This window comes from Fukomys damarensis, unplaced genomic scaffold, assembly GCF_012274545.1.
Source record: "Fukomys damarensis isolate Sample0158 unplaced genomic scaffold, DMR_v1.0_HiC HiC_scaffold_27, whole genome shotgun sequence".
NCBI lineage: Eukaryota > Metazoa > Chordata > Mammalia > Rodentia > Bathyergidae > Fukomys > Fukomys damarensis.
This window is the reverse complement of record NW_022900939.1, coordinates 4,207,284-4,219,632: the sequence shown is the minus strand read 5'-3', so window position 1 is coordinate 4,219,632 and position 12,349 is coordinate 4,207,284. Positions and strand designations below refer to the sequence as shown.

Below are 12,349 nucleotides of genomic sequence, written 5' to 3'. Positions count from 1 at the left end.
TGACATAGGGAGAAATAAATGATAGGAAACCTTGACCAGAAACTTTAATATTTTGTACCAGATATTCTGGGAGTGGTGATGCATATCTGTACTTTCAGTCCTTCAGAGGCTAAGGCAGGAGGATTGCTAAGTTTTAAAGCAGTACAGGTGCACAGTGAGCGCAAAGCCATCCTGAAAATTATTGCCTGTCTCTGTCTAATGAAAAAATAATAATACAAGAGACATGGGTTTAAAAATTTAAATTATGGTTAAAGGAAAAAATAATCTATGTAAAAATTAAGGTTATTACTGACCATGAAATACTTTTTAACCAAACCCCATTATTTTGTTCATAAACCTTCCAATGTTCACTATGCAAATGACACCCAATTTTTCTCCATGAAAAGAGAAGAATAAGTGTTTCAAATGTGAGATGAGTGACACTGTTTTGGGTAGATTGTTTGCTCAATGAGACTGCACTGAATATGACTGAATGGAGGCTTCATCTCAGCTAAGGAAATAAACACACAAATCATGACCTAGACATTGCATCAAAACTGTCATCCCTTTGAGGACTAACAAGTCTAGATGTGTTTCTCACTCACTAGAGAAGCAGCATTAATTACATTATCTTTAAATTACTGTTCATGTGACCTCCAGAAAGTGCAGAAATAGGTTTATTTACTCTTAGATCTATCTCCCATGTATGAGGTAAATGACATAGTTTTAATTCATTGCTTTTCCTGAATTTTACTGTGAAATATGGAAAGGAAAACTCCTACGTGATAACGACAGCATGATTGCAAATATCACAGTGATCTGGGAACTACTTCAAGTCACAAGGGTAAAGTGTGAATGTTTCCCCACTGCTGCTCTGCTATTTGACTCCATGTAATTGGGAGAACAAGTGCTTGGAAATCTCTGAATCTCCATGCAACAGCACTGATCACTTACATGGTTTGTTCATTTTCTTGAGTCTCTCTGAAACTTTCTCACCAGGGAATGTAGGGGTGTTGTCAAAACAAATGTTAAGTCTCTCAGATGAATCAGGCAAAACGAAGGAAACAAATTAAGGGCTGTTTCCTCAGGGAATATCACACATTGGGTAGTGAGCCTTAAAGTCTTAACCAAACACAGAGAGAGAGAGAGCGATTTCAGAGGAGGAAATCTGATTCTCCTTTCTAGATGAGAAAGAACAGCCCTCACTTTGGATGCTCCCCTGCATTTGGTAAGTCTCCCTCACTTTTGGATTTGGCTGTAGACACCCATGATCAGGATGGCTGATTTGTTTAAATGCACAGCAAAATTCAGCATCTCCCTGTGAACTGCAGGCTCTAGAAAAAGCGTTTTGCTTTTAGGTACAAAAAACAGGGCACCTAACAAATACTCCAGATCCATCAGATGGGTGAGAGTTTCACGTGGCATTTAGATAATGTGAGTCATAAGGGAGTTAGGAAACATAATAAAGTGTATCACTGGACTCATAACGTGGAATTAAGTTTAGAAATTCCAAGTAAAATCCAGAATGCGGAGTTTTATTTGGTCTTGAAATGTGTGGCAGCTTCCACTAGTATGTTATATTTTATCATTAAAATATCACTTTCCACTAACATATTATAATACCATTTTGAAAAATTATAGTCATATTTCATAGTAAAATTTCCTAAAGTGTAGATAGTTTTCTCTGTGGGGTGTTGTTACATGCATCAACGGTCAGGTTTTTCAGTCTTTGACTGTATTTTCCAAAATGGTGCTTATTATCTGGCTCCATTTTCTTTTCACACAGTATATTCTCTATGTGGATAATACAAATCTTGACTATATAGAACTAATCAGATGACTTTGTAAGGCTTTTGAAGTTATGAAGAAACCCCTGACCTCCCAATAATTGTTAAATAAAATGAGCATGCATATCTACTTCCTCCACATACTTTTTGTACTCTGCCTGAGCTAGGAAATAGCTCCAGGTGGGAATACTGAAAATGTGTACAGTGAGATATTCTGAGGGTTTCAGAGGTATTCTTTTTCAAACAGGAAAACTGGGTAGAGGGAAGGCATGTTTACATCTTCATGGCAAAGTAAAATGGACAATAGAAATCGAGATAGATGTAAAACAATTAAAAGCTCTAAGAAAAGAAGGAACTAGGAAAAAATGAAAATAGAAGGAAAAATGGAAACAAAGATTTTATTACATTGGGGGAGAAGAGGGCTTCGGGCAGTACTGAGATAAAATTAAATAAAAATAATTTTTGGAAAAGCTCCAGGGCCAAGGATTTAGTTCAGTGGTTCTACCTACTGCCTCGAAAAATTTAAGGTCCTGAGTTCAATCCCTTGTTACACACACACACACACACACACACACACACACACACACAATCAGTAAAGTACACAAATCAATAAATATATAAAAAAGCTCTAAGGCCCGGGGATTTAGCTCAGTGGTGTCATCTCCTGCCTTGCATGAACAAAGACCCGATTTCGATTCGCAGTAAACACACACACACACACACACACACAGACACACACACACACACACACACACACACAGCTCTAGAATCCTTGGAAATATTGGAGAACTTTACAATTATAAGGTAGGCGATGCATTTCTGGATCCTTATTCTCAATCAAATCCTCTTCTATTCTACAGTAAAAGCTTAAAATGGCAGAACCCGTAACCAGAATTCAAAATTAAATTTTCAGAAGGACACAGATTCTGCCTCATGAGTGGGAGGAAAAGGCATGGCAGAGGTGTGGGACTCAGATGAAGCAGTCACTGACCACTGCACTAGGGAGAAGGGACACCAGCTGCCCAGCAACCTCCAGGATCGCCCTGTGCCCGGCCCCAATTCCCACCTGAGAGAAACAGGAGGGCACCGAGGTGAGCAGATCCCCAGATCTCCTGCTAACTGGGGCCGCTGTGCTTGCAGGGCAGCTGCTCTGAGCTGTGCCTGTCCACTTTGTGCTGAACCCTGACGCCTGCTGGCTGTGCGGGGGACCCCGAAGTCCCAGGAAACGCTCCTGCTCTGCATTCCCAGAACAGAACTGCGACATCCCATTTCTTCTGTACAGAAAATCACCTTGGCAGTTCCAGGCTTTTACCGAACTGAGACTGAAAGTGACAGGAAGAGACTTCAAGAGGTGAGGCTGACAGCGTCCCCAGCTTTCATGAGTTCTGCTTGGTTTACGGTCTCGTCACATTAATTTTGGGGATTGAAGGCCAGTCGCTTTTACTGGAGTATTAGAATATCTCAGTGTCATACTTTATTCCATTATAAAATGGTAGACATATTGTGAACACTATTAATAGGTTATATAAATGATGGAAAGATTGTTTTAATGTATCAAAAACTGTCATCTCACTAGTGTCTATTTATGATATAAAGCATATAAAATTAAATGCTCAAACTTCATATGTGATGACAAATAACACTTATCTGAACTTGAATATATTTCAATCTTATGTTTTAAAGTTCAATATAATTGTGGATTATTTTTCACTAATATCAAGTCAAATATCTATAAAGGCTGATAACAGAGTGTTAGTATTTATAGAGAATGAAAAATAATTTAGAACTTCAAATGTAAATAATTACTCTAAACAACAAAGCGTATTAATGTTGAAAAAGGTATTAAAATTCTACAGAGCCATATGTTCTTGTATAAGAATGAAGTATTTATCATTATTAAATGCCTTCAATTTTACCTCAATTCTGTTACTTGGACTCTGCAAATGTCTGTACAAGTTAAAGCACCATGAATTCAATTAAATCACAAGGGAGTGGAATCTAGAATGTAAAGAAAAATGAGCTTAATTGATTAAAGGTTACATCGCATTTTTGGAGGTTTGACAACAAAAACTTGCTTTGTGCATTTTTAATGATAAAGCTCTCCTAGATCTCACTAAGAATTGCTGGATTAAGTCATCAATGCCATGTATGATCAAGAAACAGTGCAAAAATAAATAATCACAAATTTTAGCAAGAACAGATTTGCTATTAATTACCTTTAAATCATCATGCGATGTGGTGAAATAACTTATTGCATTGTTACTGCCACTTGCTGAAGCTATTCTAGAAGCTCTATTTCTTGAATATCATCACTTGCACTCTTCATGGCTGCCTCGGTGTCTTGAATCAGTTTGGAGGTCATTCTGACCTTGGAGGAGAGAGGGAAGTCCCACTGTGACAGATCTGCTGAGGGAGGTGGATGAAACATAGCACACGGATTTTATGGGACTGTCTTTCTTTTGCATAGAAGCTCACAGCAGAATTCATTCAGTGACTTTATTAGTCCATACCTCTGTCAGGACTGCATGTCAGAGTAGCAAGCACAGTGATATTTATGTGTTTGAACCAAAGGGAATGTATTGAGGCTGACTAATAGCAGTGAGTCTCACTGTAATGGATGTGTTTTGTTTCAACCTTTACCCAGTCTTTCCATCTACCCATGTGTACTCAGAAAAAAAAAACACTGTTTACATCATGTATATAAATAGAGCAAAGGTTTCTATATATTCACTGATATGGTTTTGTATATGAGAGACATATTCCAATATTGCTGCCTTTCTTAACCGTTGAATCTATACATGTATTTCACATGTATACTTCATTGAGAGAGCGAAAATTATACACCTTTTTACACTAATGGAATAAAAAAATGGCATTACTATTCTATGGCCAAGGACAACAAATACTTCCTTCTTTGCATGAGTATTGCAATTTGTTTGACCATTGTGAATAGAAGTCACACCTTCATCTTTTTCTGTCCCAGAAGAGATATCTGGACATCATGGGCAGACAGAATCTGACAGTGCCAGCCACCATCATTCTGAGAGCGGTCTCCAGCCTGCCTGAGCTGCAGCTCCCACTCTTTTTTATCTTCCTGGTCATCTATGGTCTCACAGCGGTGGGCAACCTGGGCATGATCATTCTGACCAAGCTGGATTCCCACTTACACACACCAATGTATTTTTTTATCAGACACCTGGCTTACATGGATCTGGGAGATGCCACGGCCATTTATCCCAAAATGTTGCTAAATTTTGTTACAGGTGAAAATACCATTTCCAGTCATGCATGTGCTTTACAGATGGCCTTATTCGTCGTGTTCATTGTCAGTGAACTTTTTATCTTGCCCGCCATGGCCTATGACCGCTATGTGGCCATCTGCAACCCTCTGCTCTACAGCACTATCATGTCTCCGAGTCTTTGCCATGTGCTGGTGGGCATTCCCTACCTCTACTGTACAATGCAGGCTCTGCTCTTCACGAGTCAGATTTTTACATCGACTTTCTGTAGTAATATCCTCAGCCATTTCTACTGTGATAATATTTCTGTTTCTTTTATGCTGTGTTCAAATGGACCCAATATAGCTTCATTGATCAACCATTTTGCAATATTCAATGTGACATCCACACTTCTCGCAGTACTGTTATCCTACCTTATGATTGTCTTAGCCATATGTCGAATGCGTTCTGCAGAAGGACGGACAAAGGCTTTCTCTACATGCGCTTCTCACCTGACCGTGGTGGTCGTCTTCTATGGGACTGTTTTCTTCATGTACGTGCAGCCAAAATCTTCTCAGCCCTCTGTAATTGATTTGATGTCCTCTGTGTTGTATACACTGGTGGTACCTATGCTAAACCCGCTGATCTATAGCATTAGGAATAAAGAAGTAAAAAGTGCCTTCTACAGGGTCTTCTGGAAATCTAAAGTTTGAATTTAGTGTTTCTGATTGAATGTTAGGCTAGAAAACTAGGAATTCTGAGAAAGGAAATATCATTTGATGTAATAAAACTAAAATGGTATTGTCATTTGACGGCATTGCTATATGAGAGGAATGTATTTTAGCTACATAGAAAAATGCATTATCCATATTTGATACATATATATATAATATATATATATATATATTAGCAGTTATATCTTAATTTATGTTTGCATTTAAACTATCCGTTAAATGTCATTTCTTCCCCTACATTCCCATTGCCTGGATTTTACTCAATACTTCTAAATATAGAAATTTGTATTTTTCAAATTAAAATGGCTATTGCATTCTTCATCAATAGTCTGTGTTCAATTTGCATTGATAGTTGTGGTTTAGTTTTTGACACATTTCTTCTTTGTCTTTCTATGTGTAACAAATCTCAAGCTACCGTTCCAAAGGAGAGTTTCTTTCACATATACAGCATATATATATGGACCATGTACGGATTTTTGTACAGTAAAATATCTTAAAGTTCTTAAAGAACAGAGCACTTTAGTTCACTATCTGGAGTATGTAGGATCTTAAAGGTAGAACTACGGAGGGCTAATTTGAGCCTAGGAAACAAGTCTCCAATTGCACAAAATCTGCCCTCTGTAAATTTTAGTCCTTTGTAAGAAAATAAATCCAATCAAACCAGAGTCCATTAACATAAAATATGCAACATTCATGACATAGTAAAAACTAAGAGGTATAAATGTCCCACAATTTGAATCCCATTGAGGAAAGTCCTGAAATGAAACAGAAAAAGTAGGTAAGCATTTTAAGATAACTCTTATGGGTGTGTTTAACAGTCAAAGGATTTAACAGAAATATGATTGTTACAGGCAACAAATTTAAGATGAAAAAATCTAAAAATGATAATTGAAAAATGATAATGCAACATTAATTATAAATATTTATTGAATCCCTAAAACATTGGATTGTACATAGAAAATGTGAAGATGACACATTCACAAATCACACTAGAGTCTCCCCTAAGAGAATCCCTTCAGAAAGAAAACATTCACCAAAATTATTACTATGATCTCAGTAACTAGTAGAACAAAACAAGACAAATTGTAGGTCCAATTGGGGGAATAAACGACAGAAGGCCAAAAAATTTCAGAAATTCTTTCTGAAAATAATTGCTTAAAACTTCATACCAGATATTCTGAGTGCGGTGGGCACATCTGCACCTCTAGCACTCAGGAGTCTGAAAAAGGAGAACTGTGAGAGCTCCTGGCCAACCAGGGTTACACAGTCAGTGCGCAGTCTGCCTGAGCTTTACGGGAAGGTACTGCAGAAGAAAAATAATAACATCAGAGCTATGAGATGAGTAACTTTAATTACAGTACAAAAAAGAAAATAATCCATATCTAGATAGAGGAATAGAGTAAATATGAAATCTTTTTAAAACAAACCTTATTATTGTGTTCACTAACATTCCAATTTTCATGTGGAAATGCCCCTGATTGTCCTACTTATAAAAGGAAGAGACCATGTTTCTAATATGAGAAATGGGGGACATGGTATTTAGTAGATTGTACTATGAATGTGATTGCACTAAATATGATTTAACAGTGGTGGAATTTCGTCCCATGAAATAAAATCCCTGAACAGACATTGTAGTGCAGCATTGCCTCATCAAAACTGTGACCTTTTTGTCTAAAGAACACAACTTATGCCAGGGATTTAGCTCAGTGGTTTTGCCATCTGCTTCCCAAACATAAGGTCCCGAGTTTGAATTCCAGTACAAAAATAAAAGAACACAATATGTCTCTCATTCATTAAGTTATTAAGTGTCATTTCACCATTCAGTTACTGTTCACGTGGCTTCAAGAGAAGTACACAATTTATCATAATTTTGATTAGTTTTGAACTAGCTCACTTGGATGAGTTAAATGACGTATTTTATTTCAGGGCTTACTGGATATCATACTGTGAAGTATAAAAAGCATTGGGAACTGGGCTACCTGATTTCATTCCCATAGAGCCCAAGGCCAATATAACTTGCTTCAGGAACAGAAAAGTGGATTTAAAAAAACACCACTGGGTTTTTGGCTATCTGTGGGAAATTTCATAAGCACAGCACTTCTAGGACAAGATAACTTCTGCTGAGGACAAGACATCTGGGGAGCGGGGAGGATCTGTTCCCCACCCATCTTGCTCCCCATTCCTCATTACCTGTGAGTTACCAACTGACATCTACTGGCTGTCACTGTCCCATGAATGATGCCCGACCTCATACCCCCAGTGCTTTTGGCTTTCTAATAAAAGTGGGTCAAGCTGAAGATTGTTGAGAATGTCCACTAGTGGCATGTCTTACTCAGGGACCCCTCACATTCTAAATGATTGTTTCTGTCTCTTTTATCCTTCCTCATTCTCTTGCCTAGGCAATTGTGGATCTGACCAATTCCCTTAAAAGAAGAGGAGAAACCCTAGGGTTTAATAATGCAGTTATTTAAAATTTCACCATGATGTTGCAACTGCCCCAGTTCTAGGGGAAAAGTGGTGTGAAAGTTTCCCTATTTCTGTTCTACTATTTGATTCCATGTAAGTGGATGAGAGAGTCTCTCAACATTTCTGAAGTCTTTAGACACGTTCTGCTCATTTCTCTTGCTTGTTCCTTTCCTTGACTCTTCCTGACATATTTTCACAGGGTGACATACAATGATGTCATCACAGCAAATTTTAAGTCCCTCAGTTGAATTGTGTAGAATGAACTGAACAAAGTAAATACTACTCCATAGGGAATATTACGCAAAGGAGAGAGAACCTTAAATTCATCTCCAAACAGAAAGTCAGAAAAACAAAGTCAGAGTGATTTCAGAACAGGAAATGTGATCATCATTATAAGATGAGGAAGAATTGCCTTGACTTTTGATGCTCACCTGGATTCGGTAAGTCTCCCTTACTTTTAGATTTTGGCTACAGACAGTCATAGTCAATGACAGCTGATTTATTTAAATTCACTGCAAAATTCAGTATCTCTGTATGAACTGACAACTCTTGGAGTATTATTTTGCTTATAGGCATAAAACTAAACATACTGAACAAATATCTTAAATCAATCAGGTTTGTGAGAGTTTAAAGTGGCATTTAGATAGTGTAAGTGAGGGACTTAGGAAATGTATAAAGTGTTTCACTGATCTCATCAAATAGAACTGAATAAGTGCAGGGATTCTAAGTAAAATGCAGGACACTGAGTTTGATTTGATTTTGAAAGATATAACAGATACTAATTATTTTATCATGAACCCTATTAATACATGTTATAAAAATAATCAAATGAATTCCAGTGTATTTATAAACTATCATTTACTATTGTTAATGATGTAAAGCATATAAAATTAAATCCTCTCAAATCCATGCTTTTTGACAAAAAATATTTATATGAGCAAGAATCGGTCTATATCTTATGTGTCTTAAAGGCTAATTTAGTTGAGGATTCTCATTCACTAAAATGGAGCAAAATTATCCCCACACCCTGATAAATGATATGTAAATATGTATTGGGGGTGAAAAAGAATTTAAGAAATTCCAGTTAACTGCAAATAAATAAGTACTCAAAACAACATAAAATGTATGAATTAATTAATTTTATTATGAATGAACATATTTCCACACATAGATATATCTATTCTGAGAAAGCACCATTTTTCAATGATATGTGCCATTAATTTTGAACAATGTAAATAGGTGGACAAATCACTAAAAAAGTCGCTACCTCAATTTTTTGTTGCTTGCACACTACGAGTGCCTGTAGATGCTAATGCACCATGACTTCAACCGAATAGAAATCAGAATGCAAAGAAACACTGAGCTTAAGTGATTACAAGTTATGTGTAGTATTTGGAAGGTTTGACAAAGCAGTCTTGCTTTGTGAACTCATTGACGAAGCTCCACTTCACTTTCAAGAATACGAAAACTGCACTAGAATTGACGGACTAAATAAACAGGAGAAGATGAGACCAGGAAACAAAGAATATATTTAAATAAGTGCAAATTTTCACAGGTACAGGACACAGTGCCATTAATCATTTTCAAAACACTATCCTAATGGGAAGGGGAGGAGGGGGTGAAGGGAGGGCAGAGACAAGGGGAAAAATGGGAACCAAGACCTGTCATGTAAAGGTACAAGATCCCAGTAATGAATGTAACTGTACTGTATACCTAGAATGTACCTATAAATTCAATAAAAAGAAAAAGGAAAAAAAAAACCTATCCTTTGTGGGGAATGAATGTACTCCATTGTTCTTGCCACTTGCTCAAGGATTTCTTGAAGTCGTATTTCAAGAATATCTTCAGTTGCACTCTTGGGGATGCCTTCATGTCCTGAGTCACTTGAGAAGATTTTCCTTTGAAGGTCATACTTCCAAGGTCAGACCTTGGAGAAGAGCCGGAAGTCACACAGTTACAGATTTGGGGACTAAGTTGGATGACGCCTGTCATATTGATTTTATAAGACTGTCTTTGATTGCATGGAAGTTGGCAGCAGCATTCATCACTTTTGGATCCAATCCCCTTAACTCGCTCATGAGGGAGGCTGTCACAAATGAGTGTCAGAGGAGCAAGAACATCTATGTGTTTGAGCAAAAGGGAACATGTTGAGAATAATTAATGCCAATGTGTCTTACTGTAATAGATGCTTTATTTCAACTTTTACTCTATTTCTCTAACCCTTCCTGTATATTCAGAAAAAAAATTAAAATTTATTCTATCCTATAGATTAAATAAATCCTCATGCTTATATATTTACACAAAAACGGTTTTGTTAATAAAAGATCTATTCAAAATATTACTGTATCATCAAGTGAAAATATTCATATATTTCAAATGGATACATCACAGAGAAGGAGAAAATTAAACTTTTTAAACTATTAGAATCAGAAGAAGAAATTAGTATTAATCTAGACTGTTAGAATATATATTTCCATTCTGTGCCTTCTCATTACAATTTCTTTGACAATTCTAAATAAAAGCATAGCATCTCTCTTTTTCTCCTCCCTAGAAGAGATATCTGGCCCTCTTGGGGAGACAGAATCTAACGGTGCCCACTGACCTCATTCTGAGTGCAGTCTCCAGCCTGCCTGAGCTGCAGCTCCTCCTTGCCTGGATCTTCCTCATCATCTACATGATTACAGTTACAGGCAACCTGGGCATGATCATTCTGACCAAGCTGGATTCCCACTTACACACACCAATGTATTTTTTTATCAGGCACCTGGCTTACATTGATCTGGGTGATGCCACTGTCATTTATCCCAAAATGCTGCTGAATTTTGCTATGGGTCGAAATACCATTTCCTATCATGCTTGTGCCCTACAGATGGCCTTCTTCATTGTGTTCATTGTCAGTGAACTTTTCGTCTTGTCAGCCATGGCCTACGACCGCTACGTGGCCGTCTGCAACCCTCTGCTCTACAGCATCATCATGTCCCAGAGACGTTGCCATGTGCTGGTGGGCATTCCCTACCTCTACTGTACCACGCAGGCTCTCCTCTTTATGAGTCTGATTTTTACATCCACTTTCTGTGCCAATCTTCTCAGCCATTTCTACTGTGACTGTATCCTCATGTCGCTTATGCTGTGCTCAAATGGACAAGAAATAGCAACACTGATCAATCATTTTGCGATATTTAATTTGTCATCCTCGCTCCTGGTAGTATTGTTATCTTACCTCATGATTCTCTTAGCTGTATGTCGAATGCATTCTGCAGAAGGAAGAAAAAAGGCTTTCTCCACCTGTGCTTCTCACCTGACCGTGGTGGTGGTCTTTTACGGGACTCTTTTCTTCATGTATGTGCAGCCCAAATCTGCTCAGTACTCTGACATTGATAAACTGTCCTCTGTCTTTTACACTTTAATGATCCCCATGCTAAACCCAATGATCTACAGTTTTAGGAACAAAGAAGTAAAAAGTGCCTTCTACAGGGTCTTCAGGAATAATTTTCGAGTTTGTACCTAGTGATTTCATATACAATACTAGCGTAATAAATAGGAGTTACTAAAAAGACAATGTCATTTGAATAACTAAAGTTGAAAAGGTATTTCACTTGACAGCATTCCTAATTGGTAAAAATACAAATTTTGTTTCCATCAACAACATCCACTATAGTATAACTGTGTAGAGATTTATATTTTTGTCTATGTATTCATCCCAAGTAACCCTCAAATCTTAAATGTCAATTAAATATCATTTCCCCCCAACATTCTCTGGCTTTTCCTCAATTTTGATTCTTATGGAACTTTATCTTTCAATCAAAATGAATATTACACTCAACTTCAATAGTGTATATTGTTCTTTTGCTTTCAATGCTGTGGTTTGGTTTTTGACACATTTCCTCTTAAACTTGTTTGGATTTTTATGTACTGAATCTTATACCATAAGTCTAAAACAACTCTCTTGAATGTATACAGCATAGATAGGGATCTATGTGGTTTTTCTGTTCAGTGAAGTATTTTCTTAAAAGCTAGCATGTGAAGCATTTTTGTGCTATATCTAGGGCATCTAGTGGTGATATTTTATGCTTAATAGTTTTTAGGAAAATCTACCATAAAGTGTAAAGTACATAGTAATATACATATTATATATAATATATATAATATACATAATATATATAAT

The 12,349-nt window shown here is 37.0% G+C and overlaps 2 protein-coding genes across 2 annotated transcripts; both read left to right on the top strand.

The window, feature by feature from the left end:
• The first annotated feature begins 4,753 nt into the window (after positions 1-4,753).
• On the top strand, positions 4,754-5,697 carry LOC104851251 (olfactory receptor 8K5). The gene has a single exon (XM_010608425.1). It carries the CDS (start codon positions 4,768-4,770, stop codon positions 5,695-5,697), a length of 930 nt encoding a protein of 309 aa, XP_010606727.1. The 5' UTR covers positions 4,754-4,767.
• Positions 5,698-6,182: 485 nt separating this feature from the next.
• On the top strand, positions 6,183-11,692 carry LOC104851250 (olfactory receptor 8K5). Its single transcript, XM_019205134.1, has 3 exons — positions 6,183-6,201; positions 6,891-7,018; positions 10,736-11,692. The coding sequence occupies exons 1-3, from the start codon at positions 6,183-6,185 to the stop codon at positions 11,690-11,692; spliced, it is 1,104 nt and encodes a 367-aa protein (XP_019060679.1).
• Positions 11,693-12,349: the final 657 nt, after the last annotated feature.